At 35.0% G+C, this 12,501-nt stretch overlaps 2 protein-coding genes across 6 annotated transcripts in view; both read right to left on the bottom strand.

The window, feature by feature from the left end:
• Positions 1–12,501, bottom strand: part of LOC113048471 (B-cell receptor CD22-like) — a 1,131,192-nt gene that overhangs the window by 309,543 nt on the left and 809,148 nt on the right. The window lies entirely within an intron of this gene.
• LOC113048473 (striatin-interacting protein 1 homolog) overlaps positions 3,981–12,501 on the bottom strand; it is a 28,223-nt gene continuing 19,702 nt past the window's right edge. For all 3 annotated transcript variants that reach the window (XM_026210300.1, XM_026210298.1, XM_026210299.1), the window contains 12 exons: positions 11,950–12,182; positions 10,891–10,956; positions 10,668–10,731; positions 10,366–10,437; positions 10,206–10,280; positions 8,901–8,998; positions 8,649–8,775; positions 6,851–6,951; positions 6,702–6,768; positions 6,443–6,547; positions 5,914–6,118; positions 3,981–5,049 (listed from right to left, as the gene is read on the bottom strand). In XM_026210300.1, coding sequence (XP_026066085.1) covers positions 4,799–5,049; positions 5,914–6,118; positions 6,443–6,547; positions 6,702–6,768; positions 6,851–6,951; positions 8,649–8,775; positions 8,901–8,998; positions 10,206–10,280; positions 10,366–10,437; positions 10,668–10,731; positions 10,891–10,956; positions 11,950–12,182 — 1,464 coding nt within the window. In that variant the 3' untranslated portion in view covers positions 3,981–4,798. The remainder of the gene's footprint in view (positions 5,050–5,913; positions 6,119–6,442; positions 6,548–6,701; positions 6,769–6,850; positions 6,952–8,648; positions 8,776–8,900; positions 8,999–10,205; positions 10,281–10,365; positions 10,438–10,667; positions 10,732–10,890; positions 10,957–11,949; positions 12,183–12,501) is intronic.

The following is a 12,501-nucleotide window of genomic DNA, read 5'->3' as shown; positions in this document are numbered from 1 at the left end:
TTTTTCATCTGTTTGAAAAGTTTAGCAAATAATATTCCAGGATAGTGTTCCATTTAACTCTGAAAGCTACATATACTATAAATTTCCCTTGATGTTGGATTTTTAACTTGGAACCTTCCTAAATTTCCTTATATGAATTTTCTATGACATCACACCAACTTCCAGGAAGATGTACATGGTTTTTCATAAACATTCAGGTTTAAACCAATGAAATACATCAGTGAAGGAAAGTTCCTGCATTAAATGAGAAGGTTGAGGTAAGACAAAGGTAAGAAGTCGAACAACATCTATGCTAGCATTGTAATTGTTTATTTTTACTTTGTCTTCCAAGCATCTGATGGAGATATGAGGCTGAAATAACCCACATCTGAATTCTGTGATCAGCAAGGACTGTCAAAGTTCAGTAATGAAACAACTTTTTCCCCATAAACCAGGGGAACAAGATATGAACAGTATAATACTAGGATATTGGATAATGCATGCTGCATTGTGAAAAGAAGAAAATACTAAAAATGAAGTTTAAAACAACATCAACAACAATGGGATACAGTTTTTTAACAGCAGTATCCTATGCTGTATTGTTGTCAATACCACATGACATGACAGCAACATATTTCTAATTTAGTCAGTGGCATCCAGTTATTTAAATAATTAAATTCTGATTAAAATCGTATTTTTTTGTCCAATCAAATACTGAAGCACAATGATTCAGGCTCTGTGCCCTGTAAAATTAAAAAGTTGTAATTCACACATTTCACCACAGGAGGGTGTTGCGTTCCTCTGTCTCCATGTAATACATATTTTTATGTAATAATTTTTCAGTCGTTTACTTTTTTGCTAAATACTTTAACACAAGGATTTCCTCTGTCTGATTGACACATAAGTTTCATCAGTGTAATACACACAATTCACCATGGGAGAAATAATAAATCACGTTTGTCTTTATTTTACTCAGTTTGAAGGGATACTTTTTAATAATAAAATGTGTTTTGATGCACAGAATAATCAATATTTAAAATATATATTTCATTTATTTCATATATTTCATTTTTTCTTTGCAAGTGCAAGTCTTGAGGTTTAAATTACAACAAATTAATAAATAAAAAAATAACAATGTTTGCCTTTATTTTATTCAGTAATTTATTTATTTGGAATCGATGCTAAATTTAATATTCCTTTGCTCGAATTTTAGCCGTCATTTAGTTGAATCAGTGTAATACACACAATTCACCACTGGACTCAGTTTGGATAACCGTATAAAAGCAGCGCAAGAAACACCACATTCATGTCTCTGAGACGCTTTTACTATTTGCTCAGTTTACAGGTATAATATGCTATAGGTTTTTACTGATTCACAGAAAAATCAATAATGTATTAATTTTTTAAAAAGGCAACGAAAAAGTTGGTCTCAATTTGCAGCGCTGTAAATGACAAAAATCACCACAGGAGGGCGCAACCCAATTAGATCCATTAGAACTAATTATGTAAAATTTATCTTATTTTAGATTTTTTTATGCATTACTTAGCACCTTATTTTGCTTCAGTTTTTTATTGTTGTTATTGTTAAGTTGTATATTCCTCCTTCTTGTCATTACTTGTTTGGCATATAATGTTTTGACAATATTGTATGTGAAGTTTTTGCAGTGGTGTAATTCACTAAAACACCACAGGAGGGGGCAGCTGTTAGTTCATTAGAATTGGTTATTGCAGAATTTAATACAGCATTACCGTACTTTCCGGACTATAAGTCGCACTTTTTTTCATAGTTTGGTTGGTCTTGCGACTTATAGTCAGGTGCGACTTATTTATCAAAATTAATTTGATATGAACCAAGAGAAATGAACAAAGAGATATGAACCAAGAGAAAACATTACCGTCTCCAGCCACCAGAGGGCGCTATATGCTGCTCAGTGCTCCTGTAGTCTACACTGAGCAGTATAGAGCGCCCTCTCGCAGCTGTAGACGGTAATGTTTTCTCTTGGTTCTAAATAAATGCGACTTATATGTTTTTTTCCTCATCATTACTTATTTTTGGACTGATGCGACTCAGGTGCGATATATAGTCCGAAAAATACGTAACTTGTTTTGTATATGATGACAATAAAGTACTTATATTAAAATCGATTTGCATTGCTTTAAATCACTACACACGGAGACTATATTTGCAGTGGTGTAATAAAAAAAAAAATCACAATGTGATTTTCTAACCTTCTTGCTAATAAATGTATTATTTTTAACAGAAGCTGGGAAAGAACAAAATGTTAATAGCTTTGTTGTTCATGATGATATGCGTTGTGTTTTCGTAGGTATAGTGCAATTAGACTCGATTTGTAGTGGTGTAATTCACAATAATCACCGTTTTAGTTATTTCTCTATCTCTCTTTCTCTCTTGCAAGTGTTTTAGCAAGAACAATGAAATTACATATTGTGTGAATAATTCTGATTGATATTGCAATGCATTATTGATTTGTTTTTTTTGCTTTTACCCTCTTGGAGGAGAATAGTGCATGCCTGATCTTAGACTTGATTTAGATTGTAATAACTCTCAAAAATTGTCACTAAAGAATTCATCAACCTACTTCTGTACTAAATTATTTTAAATTAAAACAAGTAAATTTTCATCCCACCTACTTAGGTTATACCATCATTTGCTTTTCAAAGGAAGGCCCTTCAAAAAGAAAATGTTGGTATCCTACGTTTAGTGCACTAGAACACACAAGATCCATTACCTGTCCATCATTACAGTCAACATCTGTCCACACGTCCAGAGATTTGCTTCAGCCGGACGAGTTTCCAACCAACTTCACATCACTTATTCTGGATAGCCAAGACTTTTTTAATTAAATAAATGTGAATATACATTTACATATTGGGTTTAAAAATATTTGATATATAAATGCTTCAACATGAACTGCATTAAGCTCGTTTATCCTCACTAGTAGTGCAGCAAGACTGTCCAGAATCACTAAATTATTAACAATAGAGAAAAACAAAAGCACAATCGAAGTGTTAACAGGTCAGAGATAGTTAAAATACTACTGACAGTAAAACTACAGTTTCAAAAGAGACAAACAGCATGATTCATTATAATTCCACTTTACAATCTTGTATATAATATATAACATTCATAAAAAAAATTAAAAGGTAAAACAACAACTACAGATTAATTTTGTAGTGTAAAGGCCCGAAAGCCTGTGATAAACCTACAAAGCCAGTAACAAACACATTTTAAACAACATGATTTGATTCAGAAATTCAGGTTTTGAGGCTTTTAGTCTAAGTATTTTTGCTTTGTAGTGTCCATGTAGAGATTGTAAAATGCATGAACTGGCAAAGGTATCTTACATTCACATACAGAAACTGAAACAAAGATTTATGCAAAACAGAACGACAATGTCACATACAGTGCATGTAAAACAACACAAGTGCATTTCATGCAGAAAATTACTTACAGGTGAGTCGTGTGACACTCGTTTTATCAGACGGTTTTATTTGCAGGTGAGTTGAAGTTGGATGAGTCTTAAAGCAAAGCTTGTTTATTTATTCAAACTGTTATGGTATGAAATAACGTGATGGTATAACGTGGAAAATGATCTTATACGCTGCCCATTTAAAAGATTTACACCTAATGAATCAATCAGTTAGTTCAACTTAACGACCAGCTGTGGTAAACAATGTTTACCATTTACTAATTTCTCTTTGTGGATCATCTAGTGTGAGTTAATATGACACAAAACTAAAACTGCAGACAGAGAGATGTTACACAAGGTTATGCTCATCAACTCTCTTTATAATTTATTAAAGACTCAACTTACATCAATTTTCCACATTCACTTACAGTGCAGTCTGTACAATAAATCAGTAAACATATAAAAAAAATTAAGTGATGGTGCTGTATTTGGCATGGATCATATAGGTAGTTCAATTTACACAGCACCTTAATTTAGTACAAAACCATGAGAATATAAAAAAATAAGAAATTATATTGCAAGACAAACTCTGTAAAACAAGCACGAGTGAACAGTGAGGTGCACTGTTTAGATGGAGAGAGCACAAATATGTCATACAGTGCTTTGCAAGACCATATAATTTCTGAAGAGAAGGATGCAGTTAACAAGGAGATAAAATGAAGTGTAAAAAAACAGCACCATTTAGTGAGCGACATGCTTCGTGTGGGTGACGTGACGGTCACCAAGGCCACTTTGAATGTGTGTACTGTGCTGCTCAGGGCTCTTTTGTGTGAAGTGAAGTGCTACGTGGGGACAAAAACTGGTGACTCGCAGCTTTCTGCAGAACTAGACACCCTCCTGTTTAACACATGATGCTACAGGGAAAAATAAATACAAGATTTTTTGACACATCAGTTCGACACAACCACTTTTTGAGAAAGACCCTGCCTCAGGTGGTACCTCACAACCTCATGAAGTGTTCATATTTACATAAATATTAAACATTTACACAGTGAGTGACCATATAAATAAATCTTGATCATTTCAGAATAGTATGCATGTTAGAATACTGTATTCTGCAGTTATTATACATAAAGTGTGCTTCAGTTATTAAAGAAGATATATCATTCTTTAATTCCATATACAGATATATATATGTATTTTTTTTTTACCCAAAGCACCAGATGCTTTTACACATAATAAGAAAGACCACCATTCCATATTCATATCTACTTACAAGAATTCATTACAGAACAAGAACGGCAGACGCTCTGTGCTTGGAGTATGTGTGTGATCCCACAGCAATTGTGTCGGTTTACTAAGAAGCAGAAGTCCCATAATAATCAGGATCACTGGGCTTGTAGCAGACCTTCCCACTGAATAGGTTGGGAGAAAACCTCTCTTTCAAGCCACATCTCATAGCTGTAATGGAAGTCTTCGGGCAAGTCGACACGCTGTCCTAAAACGCTTTGGAGGCAGTTGTCTACTGGTGTAAAATCACTGTTCTGATTCTTATCGTAACGACGTGCATTGAATTTCTCGATGCTCTCGCGTAGTGCACACTCCTCTGCCTGGAAATCCCATGGCCGAGCATCGATATCTGGCAAAAGAAAATGAAAAATAGGAGCATGTTTTACATATGAGAACAACTACAATAGCTGTGTCCCAATTCAGGGGCTGCATCCTTCGAAGGTCGAACCAAACATTGTTAAACGGTTCGTTTGAGCTGCAAAGGATTCATTTGTCGTATTCTTCATGGCCCTGGAATAAAATGATGCATTTCGAGGCTGCATTTGAAGGAGCTTCCAAAACAGCCTTTGTCTCATTGCTGTGATGCATTCGGTCTTCGAATGCAGCCTTTAAAGGTGCAGTATGTAATATTGACAGCTAGTGGTTGGAAACGGTACTGCAGTCCAAATGTAAAATATCTGAGAGCGTTGTTTCTCCCACTCCCTCATCCTCAGACTTCACTTTCATGAGGGTTGCCAGATTGAGGACACGCAACAGGAACAAGTGCAATTGACAATGTAAGTAAACAAGGCCTTACACAATAAGTTGATTTATCCGTGTTTTAATATGCCTGAGGTTTTTTAGGTCGGGTAGAATCTGTGACCTCTGACACAGTTTGTTTTCTGGATTCCATGGCTGCATTTTGCTGTGTTTTCTTCCAACTGGAAATATTTTTTTGTTTAAAATGACAGTGTTCGGAATTACATGGACCAAAACAAAAACAGACATTCAGACACAGAACATCCATTTCAAAGTAGAATAACTGGCTGTAGCATTGTTTTTCCTGAGAAAAATTATGTGATTTCCCAAATATCTGTAAACATATTAAGCACAGTAAAAAAAATAATCATATAGCACCTTTAAAAGTTGCAGCCTCTGAATCGCAGCGTATGACCCATGTCTTTCTCATAGACCCTGCCCCCAACCCGGAGTGAAAAACCCCCGTGATATTTACCATTTCCATATGCCCAGTCGTCATTGAGACGATGTCTGACTTTCTGGTAGATGGCAGACATGGTTTTCATGTTACTCTTTCTCCACTGGCGGCCCAGATACTTGGTCTGTATCTTGAGGAGTTTAAGGACGTAGAGCTGCATCATGGCCTGCTTTACCTTGAGCGCCCTCTTCAGTATGGGAGCAGACTTGAACACCACAAGCATCTGTAAAGGACAAACTACATAAAACTGTTGTTTTGTAAAAAAAAATAAAAAAAAATACAAATAAATCCTTCATATAAATTTTCTCCACCTGAACAGACTTTATCAAACAATAAGAGATGCCACTGACTGACATTATTAGATACTTATACATATATCATCACTGAAATGTATATATTAATAAAAAAAAATCCATGCTGCAAGAGAAACAGAGAAACAATTAACAATGAAATTTATTTATATTTCTTGCATAAGGCATAGTCATGTTTTAGAAAATGAGATGAAAACACTTTTATTCTTTAAAAATAAACATTTTCTTCCTCTCACCATAGTTCTTGAGTGTTTCCACTTGGTAATTTTGTTTAGGATCCTTAGTAAATTGATGCAGGAGAAGAGATTACGCCAGCAAAACTGATTACTGTCACCAGCTTCCTGTTTACACACACAGACACACATTCAGCATATTCACAACCAACAAAAATCATAGATTCTTTCTTTTTAACTCGCCTACAAAAAAGGTTGAAGTAAAAAAAAAAAAAAAAAAAAAAAAAAAGGACAAAATAAAAGTAGTGTTTTGTATAATTACCAGGCTTTCAGCAGTGAGTTCAGGCATTTCATGAACCACACAATGAGGGTAATCCAGGGCACAAATGCTGCCAGCAGAAAACACATTATGTTTAAAATACTGACGGACACAGAAGTTGGTTTTGAATGAACATATATCCAAATGCCTACCTGTTTTTGGCACTGATGTAAGACATAATGTTCTGGTTGAAGAATTTGAGGATGAGCGGGATGCAGTTGGCAAACACCAGGTGCTGAGCCACATATTCAAACTATCCAAACAAACAAAAAAAACATCATGTTCATTAATAAAGTACTTCATAAAAATCTTCAGCATATGAACAACTCTAAATTTTAATATGATGAGGAATGGCCCCTTAAAACCCGTGGCGTTACATCAAGAGGAAGTCAGTTTCATAATTTACTGCCAACTTCCCTCTGTCTCTGATGAGCTGAAGCTTTCATTAGGCTTTCATTTACAAGACATTCATCATTTCTTTCAGCGGAGACCTGAAGAGTGATTTGTTTCCAGTTGCTTTAGACGTTAATGAGCAAACTCTGTCAAAGAGCAACCCAGAGCCTCTCCCGTTACCCAGAATTAACTGTACTTCAGCTCGGCGGGATACGTCAGCAGATCAGAAATGCTGGCACTTGTTCATGTTGTTAAATCTGAGCAAGCGAGCGTTTGAGTAACTGAAATGGAGAGAGAGGTAAAGGATATGCGTGGCTGTATTTAGATTATTCAGTGCTGTATGAATTCAGATAACTTGATAAGTCAAAAGGGTAAAATGACATATGTGAGAAAGGGTAAAATGACAGAAAAAATGTATGTGTTATAAAACTGTTTCCACAGCAGTGCTACTTTTTTCTCCACCAATAGAGGGCGCCCCTTAAAACACCCACATGTTCATTTTTCATAATTTGTCATGGTCATCATACAGGATTAGACTGAACTGTGCTGACAAGATGAAGCACATCACGCTTTAGAACATTTTGTTCTCATCCTCTGCTAATATTTTTAAATAATTTTATGTGAGGAGAGAAATTCTCACATGTTTTAGCATACGAGACCAAAGAACTGCTATATTTAACAAACTTGACATGTTAAGTTTGCTAAAAATATATATTTTTAAATGCAAACAAGGTTTTATCTAATTAAATATGCATTACATTTCCAAAGCATAAATCTCAACATTGGTTTTTAAAAAAAAATATATCTAATGTAAAAATATATATCTTATTTAAAAAATAAAAAAAAAACGTATATTCTGATCTACAGAAAAAAATGTCCTCATACTGAATTTTATTATACTTTAAAATGTAAAAAAAACAAAAAAAATGCTAAATGATTCTGTAAAAAAATTGTAAATAAATTACGATTATTAAGTAATTTCAGTGTGATCCTTAAATAGAGTTTTTTAATGTAATGCAATAGTTCTTGTTCTAAAATATGGTTGACAAGATGTTTTGGTATATAAACTATTGTTACACTTACTGACATTTTACTGGGTGTCGTCTGTAAATCATGGTAAAAATGTATGATAGTCATTCGATTTTTTTGCTTAACATTAAACAAGAAACATTCTAATACATGGAAAAAAATGTAAGCTGTATTAAACTATTATTCAGATGCTTAAACCACTTTAAAGTTGACCCATAATCTTTAGAATATAACTGTAAAGTTTAGTGAATGTAAGCATAACTGAAGTGGAGATTGCTCAGTACAGCCATAGAAGATTAAATTTACTTTTAAATATGGTCGATTTTTCTTTCTTTTTGATGCATTTAGAGAATCCTTTTTTAGTTTAAGCGTTTGTTTGATTGCGGTCTCTCCCTGGCTCTCTCTCTTTCACTGTCTTGTGATGAATGGTGCTTTGGCAGCGAGCCTATCAGCAGAGCGCAGGGTCAGTTCGGCCAAAGACAGAGACACACGAGCAGACAGAGGAATGGCAAATAAAGCGAGTCTGACCTGATATATGTGGTTGAGTTTGAAGTGTTTGAGCAGCAGTAGCAGAAGAGCTGAAATCGCTTTGACGATAATCTCCTTGTGTCTGTTCACATCAATGCCCAGCTTCATGCTCTGGAGGACGGTGATTCTGTTTCCAACACAAACATAGGAAATGTTTGTTGTGCATCTAAAACAAAGCGCACTGATCTTTTCAGATGGCATGCACACATCAAAAGCAGAGTCTCTGCTGTATATCTGCTGTATTAGACTTACGGCATCTCCTCCGGCAGAACGTCGGCTAGGATGTTGATAGAGTCTGTCTTTGCTTTGGAGGTTGGAGCTGCAGCCAGAAGGAGCTTCAATAGAGCAATCTACAAAGAGACTAACATTAGTGCAACATTCCTACCAGGTTCGTCTGAAGAGTTGCATGCATTAACCACTACACCGTTAACAAATGTAATGCATAATCCAGTATTGGGAAGCATTTTCTTTTTTCAGAGCGCAGAACCTTCTGATACATCCATTACAAATATTATTATTACTTGTTTATTACCAAGAATAAAATTTTATGCCAGCATGAAATATGCGATTTTTCAAAAAGTATTAGAGTTAGCATTTAAAATTAAGGCAAGACACCCCAGGTTAATGTTTTTCCAGAGTTGATTGATTACATTACAATTTTTTATTTTTCTGCATTACAAGTTTGCTAAAATGTTACATTTAAATATGCAAATGAGAGACTGTCTAATTAAATATAAGAACTAATTTGCATAGATTTCCAGAACAGAAACCTGAATATTGGAAAAAGCCAGGTTCAAAATTCTTGTTTCATTTTGTTGACATATTAAATCCCATTTTTATCATTACATAAATCAAAAAATATTATTAACAGCAGAGTTATAGTTTATATATATACATCTTTGAGATACTATTTTTGAACTCATTTTTATTAAGATTTTGAATCGGCTTTTCATTTTTATACTTTCCATTTTCATTTTAGTTAGCATTTAAGTAATATTGTTGTGTTTTGTCATTTTTAGTATTAAAAAAAAATATATCTATATAATTCTTTGTTTAGTTATTTTAGTACATTAAGCTTAACTTAATTAAAATGAGAAATGTTACTTTGGCAACTAACTGAAATAAAAAAAAATATTTTCTAACATTTTAGGTAACACTTATTTTATTCAAGTAAATAACTTTATCGTAGTTTCAGTTTTAGTTATTTATAATAACCCTGATCAATTGCCAGAATTTTTTTTTAGCCATGTTTATTGGGAATAAAATATTTTGGGAAAACGGACTTTAAAATTTAGTACTGTCATTGAAATCTACAGATGCAAACAGATATATTTCAATAAATAAATCTTTCCCCTCGTCTAAAACGACATGTTTTGAAAGGCCAAAAAGTCCAATATTGGCCAGAGCATGAAAAAAAACTAACGTTTTTTAAAGTTTTTTTTTTTTTTCATTTTACTGCAAAACATTATCAGAAAGAAAGTGACCAAAACTATTCTTCTGGAAAGCTTGAGCTATATTCCCAAGTATTTGAGTGTGCAAAAAGATAAAGACACTTACTACATACTGAGAGAGACTAGGCAACATTCCCAAATATAGAATCTCTGCAGGTGTTTCTTCCACTTCCTCCTCCCCCTAGCCAATCAAAAGAGGCGATTCTGACTGACAGCTTAATGAACCAGTAATACAAGCAGAAGAACAGCAAAACTGAGTCACTTACCATAGTCATGGGACACTGCTGCAGCTCCTCCTCTCTCTTGATCTGGACCTCCGCTATGGAGACATACTTGTGCTTGAGAGAGAAGGGGTGAGAGAGAGAGAATTGCCATGGTGACCGAGCACGGATATCTAAACTGCGATTGGCTGAAAGAGCCCGGACAGAGCATGCATTAGATCTTACAGATATACAGTATAATCCACTTATTGTATTCATGCATATGATGTTTCAATCATTTTTGTTACTCATCCAGCGGTCTAGAAGAAAACTAGAATATTAGAAAACAAAAATGTGTGCATACGTACCTGTTTCAAAGTCTTTACACTCTCATGTATGGGCCTGGGTAGCCCAACCAAAGTGTCAGTGTCACTGTAAAGCAACATTAGAAAGAAAGAATATGCAGTGTGAACCAGAAACAGCAGTGTTTATTGATTTAATAATAATGAAGGTGACCTGTATTATTATTTATCATAGATTCAGAACACCAGTAGCCGAGATTTAGCCCAGGAGAACTGATCAGAGACTCACTTTCCCAAGGTAAAGCCGATAAATTTATTTCTGCTGGTCTCCAGAAAGTGCTCGATGTCTTTCTCCCTGTGGGAGGAAAAGGGGAATCACTTTTGACTACACAAGGAGTTGGCTCGGACATAAACAGACTTTTCTCAGTTTAGGACAGGACTTCTACCTAAAACTGCTATCTAAAAGAGCAGCATATATATGTCCCTTCATTGTTTTTAGACTAACCTATTTTAAAGTGCTGCAGCACCTCCTCCGTCACGCTCTCATTCTCATCTGCATGCAGCAGTGGAGCTCAGCACAGTGTTATAATCCAAAGGTAAAGAAGCCACAGAGGGAAATACTGTACAGTGTGGCTTTTTATATAAAATGTGACTGTCACAGTTTTTCCCTCTGTGTTTCTCCCTGTTCATTTGTCTCTGTCCATAAATATGCATTATTTATTTCCGAGGTACTGCAGTCCTAAAATCAGCCCGTTTCCAGCACAAGAGCTATAGAAGATTTTTGTAGGCAGTTAGACGGGTCACTACAGATGCACTACAAGTTTGGGGTCAGTATGATTATTATTTTTTTTTTTTATAAATGAATACTTGTATGCAGCAAGGATGCATTAAGCGGAAAAACAAAAAGACAAACGTAATGTTTAAAAAAAATCTTTTTTTAACTTTCCATTTATCAAAGAAGCTGAATCGTGGTTTTCAGCAGAACAACTGTTTGCAACATTGTCAATACCACGAAATCGGCATATTAGGATGATTCCTGAAAGATCATTTGACACTGAAGACTGGAATAATGATGCTGAAAATTCAGCTTTGCATCTCAGAAATAAATGACATTTTCAAATATATTAAAATTGAAAACAGCTATTTGAAGATGGAATAATATATCACAGTATTTCTGTTTTTAATGTATTTTTAATTAAATAAATGCATACCAAACATCTGTCTCCCTGAGCTTTATATACAAAAAATAGCTTGTACTTAATGCAAAATAACAGATCTCTGAAAACAAGACAGAGTTAAAGTAGCACAGTTTTTGGGCTTCCCATTTGACGAAGAGCTTACAAGCTACCTGACTTTGGGAGCCCATGGCAGTCCCTTGGGGAAGGACACTCTCTCCGTTGGCGGCCGGAGTGGTGGTGGTGGAGGTGGTGGTTGGATAATAACATCTCTGTCGAGAGGGTCGACCTCTCCCTCGATGCCACTGTCCACATCCTCTGGGTCATCTTCCTCATCTCGCGCATCATCGTTTTTGAAAGGGTCCCGTTCGTTGTAAGTGTCTAGGCTGTCCTGCTTGACCAGGGGCTGCAAGAGAGGGAGAAAGAGTTTAAGATCAAGTTGCAAAGTATATATCACTCTGGACTCTGATACTGAGTCTCATTAAGAAAGACCAAATTAATAATTAAAGGGATAGTTCACCAAAAAAATCATTTACCCTCATACTGTTCCAAACCTATATGTTGGTAACCAAACAGCTGCTGGTAGCCATTGACTTACAGTACATAGTGTGGAAAACAAATATTATGGAAGTCAATGGCTACCAACTGTTTGGTTACCAACATTCTTCAAATATATATATTTTTTGCATTTAACAAAAGAAAGAAATTCCTGGAGGGTTGGGACA

The sequence above is a fragment of the Carassius auratus genome, chromosome 29 (genome assembly GCF_003368295.1).
Source record: "Carassius auratus strain Wakin chromosome 29, ASM336829v1, whole genome shotgun sequence".
NCBI classification, from domain to species: domain Eukaryota; kingdom Metazoa; phylum Chordata; class Actinopteri; order Cypriniformes; family Cyprinidae; genus Carassius; species Carassius auratus.
The sequence above is the reverse complement of the archived record's forward strand: the minus strand, read 5'-3'. Positions and strand labels throughout refer to the sequence as shown.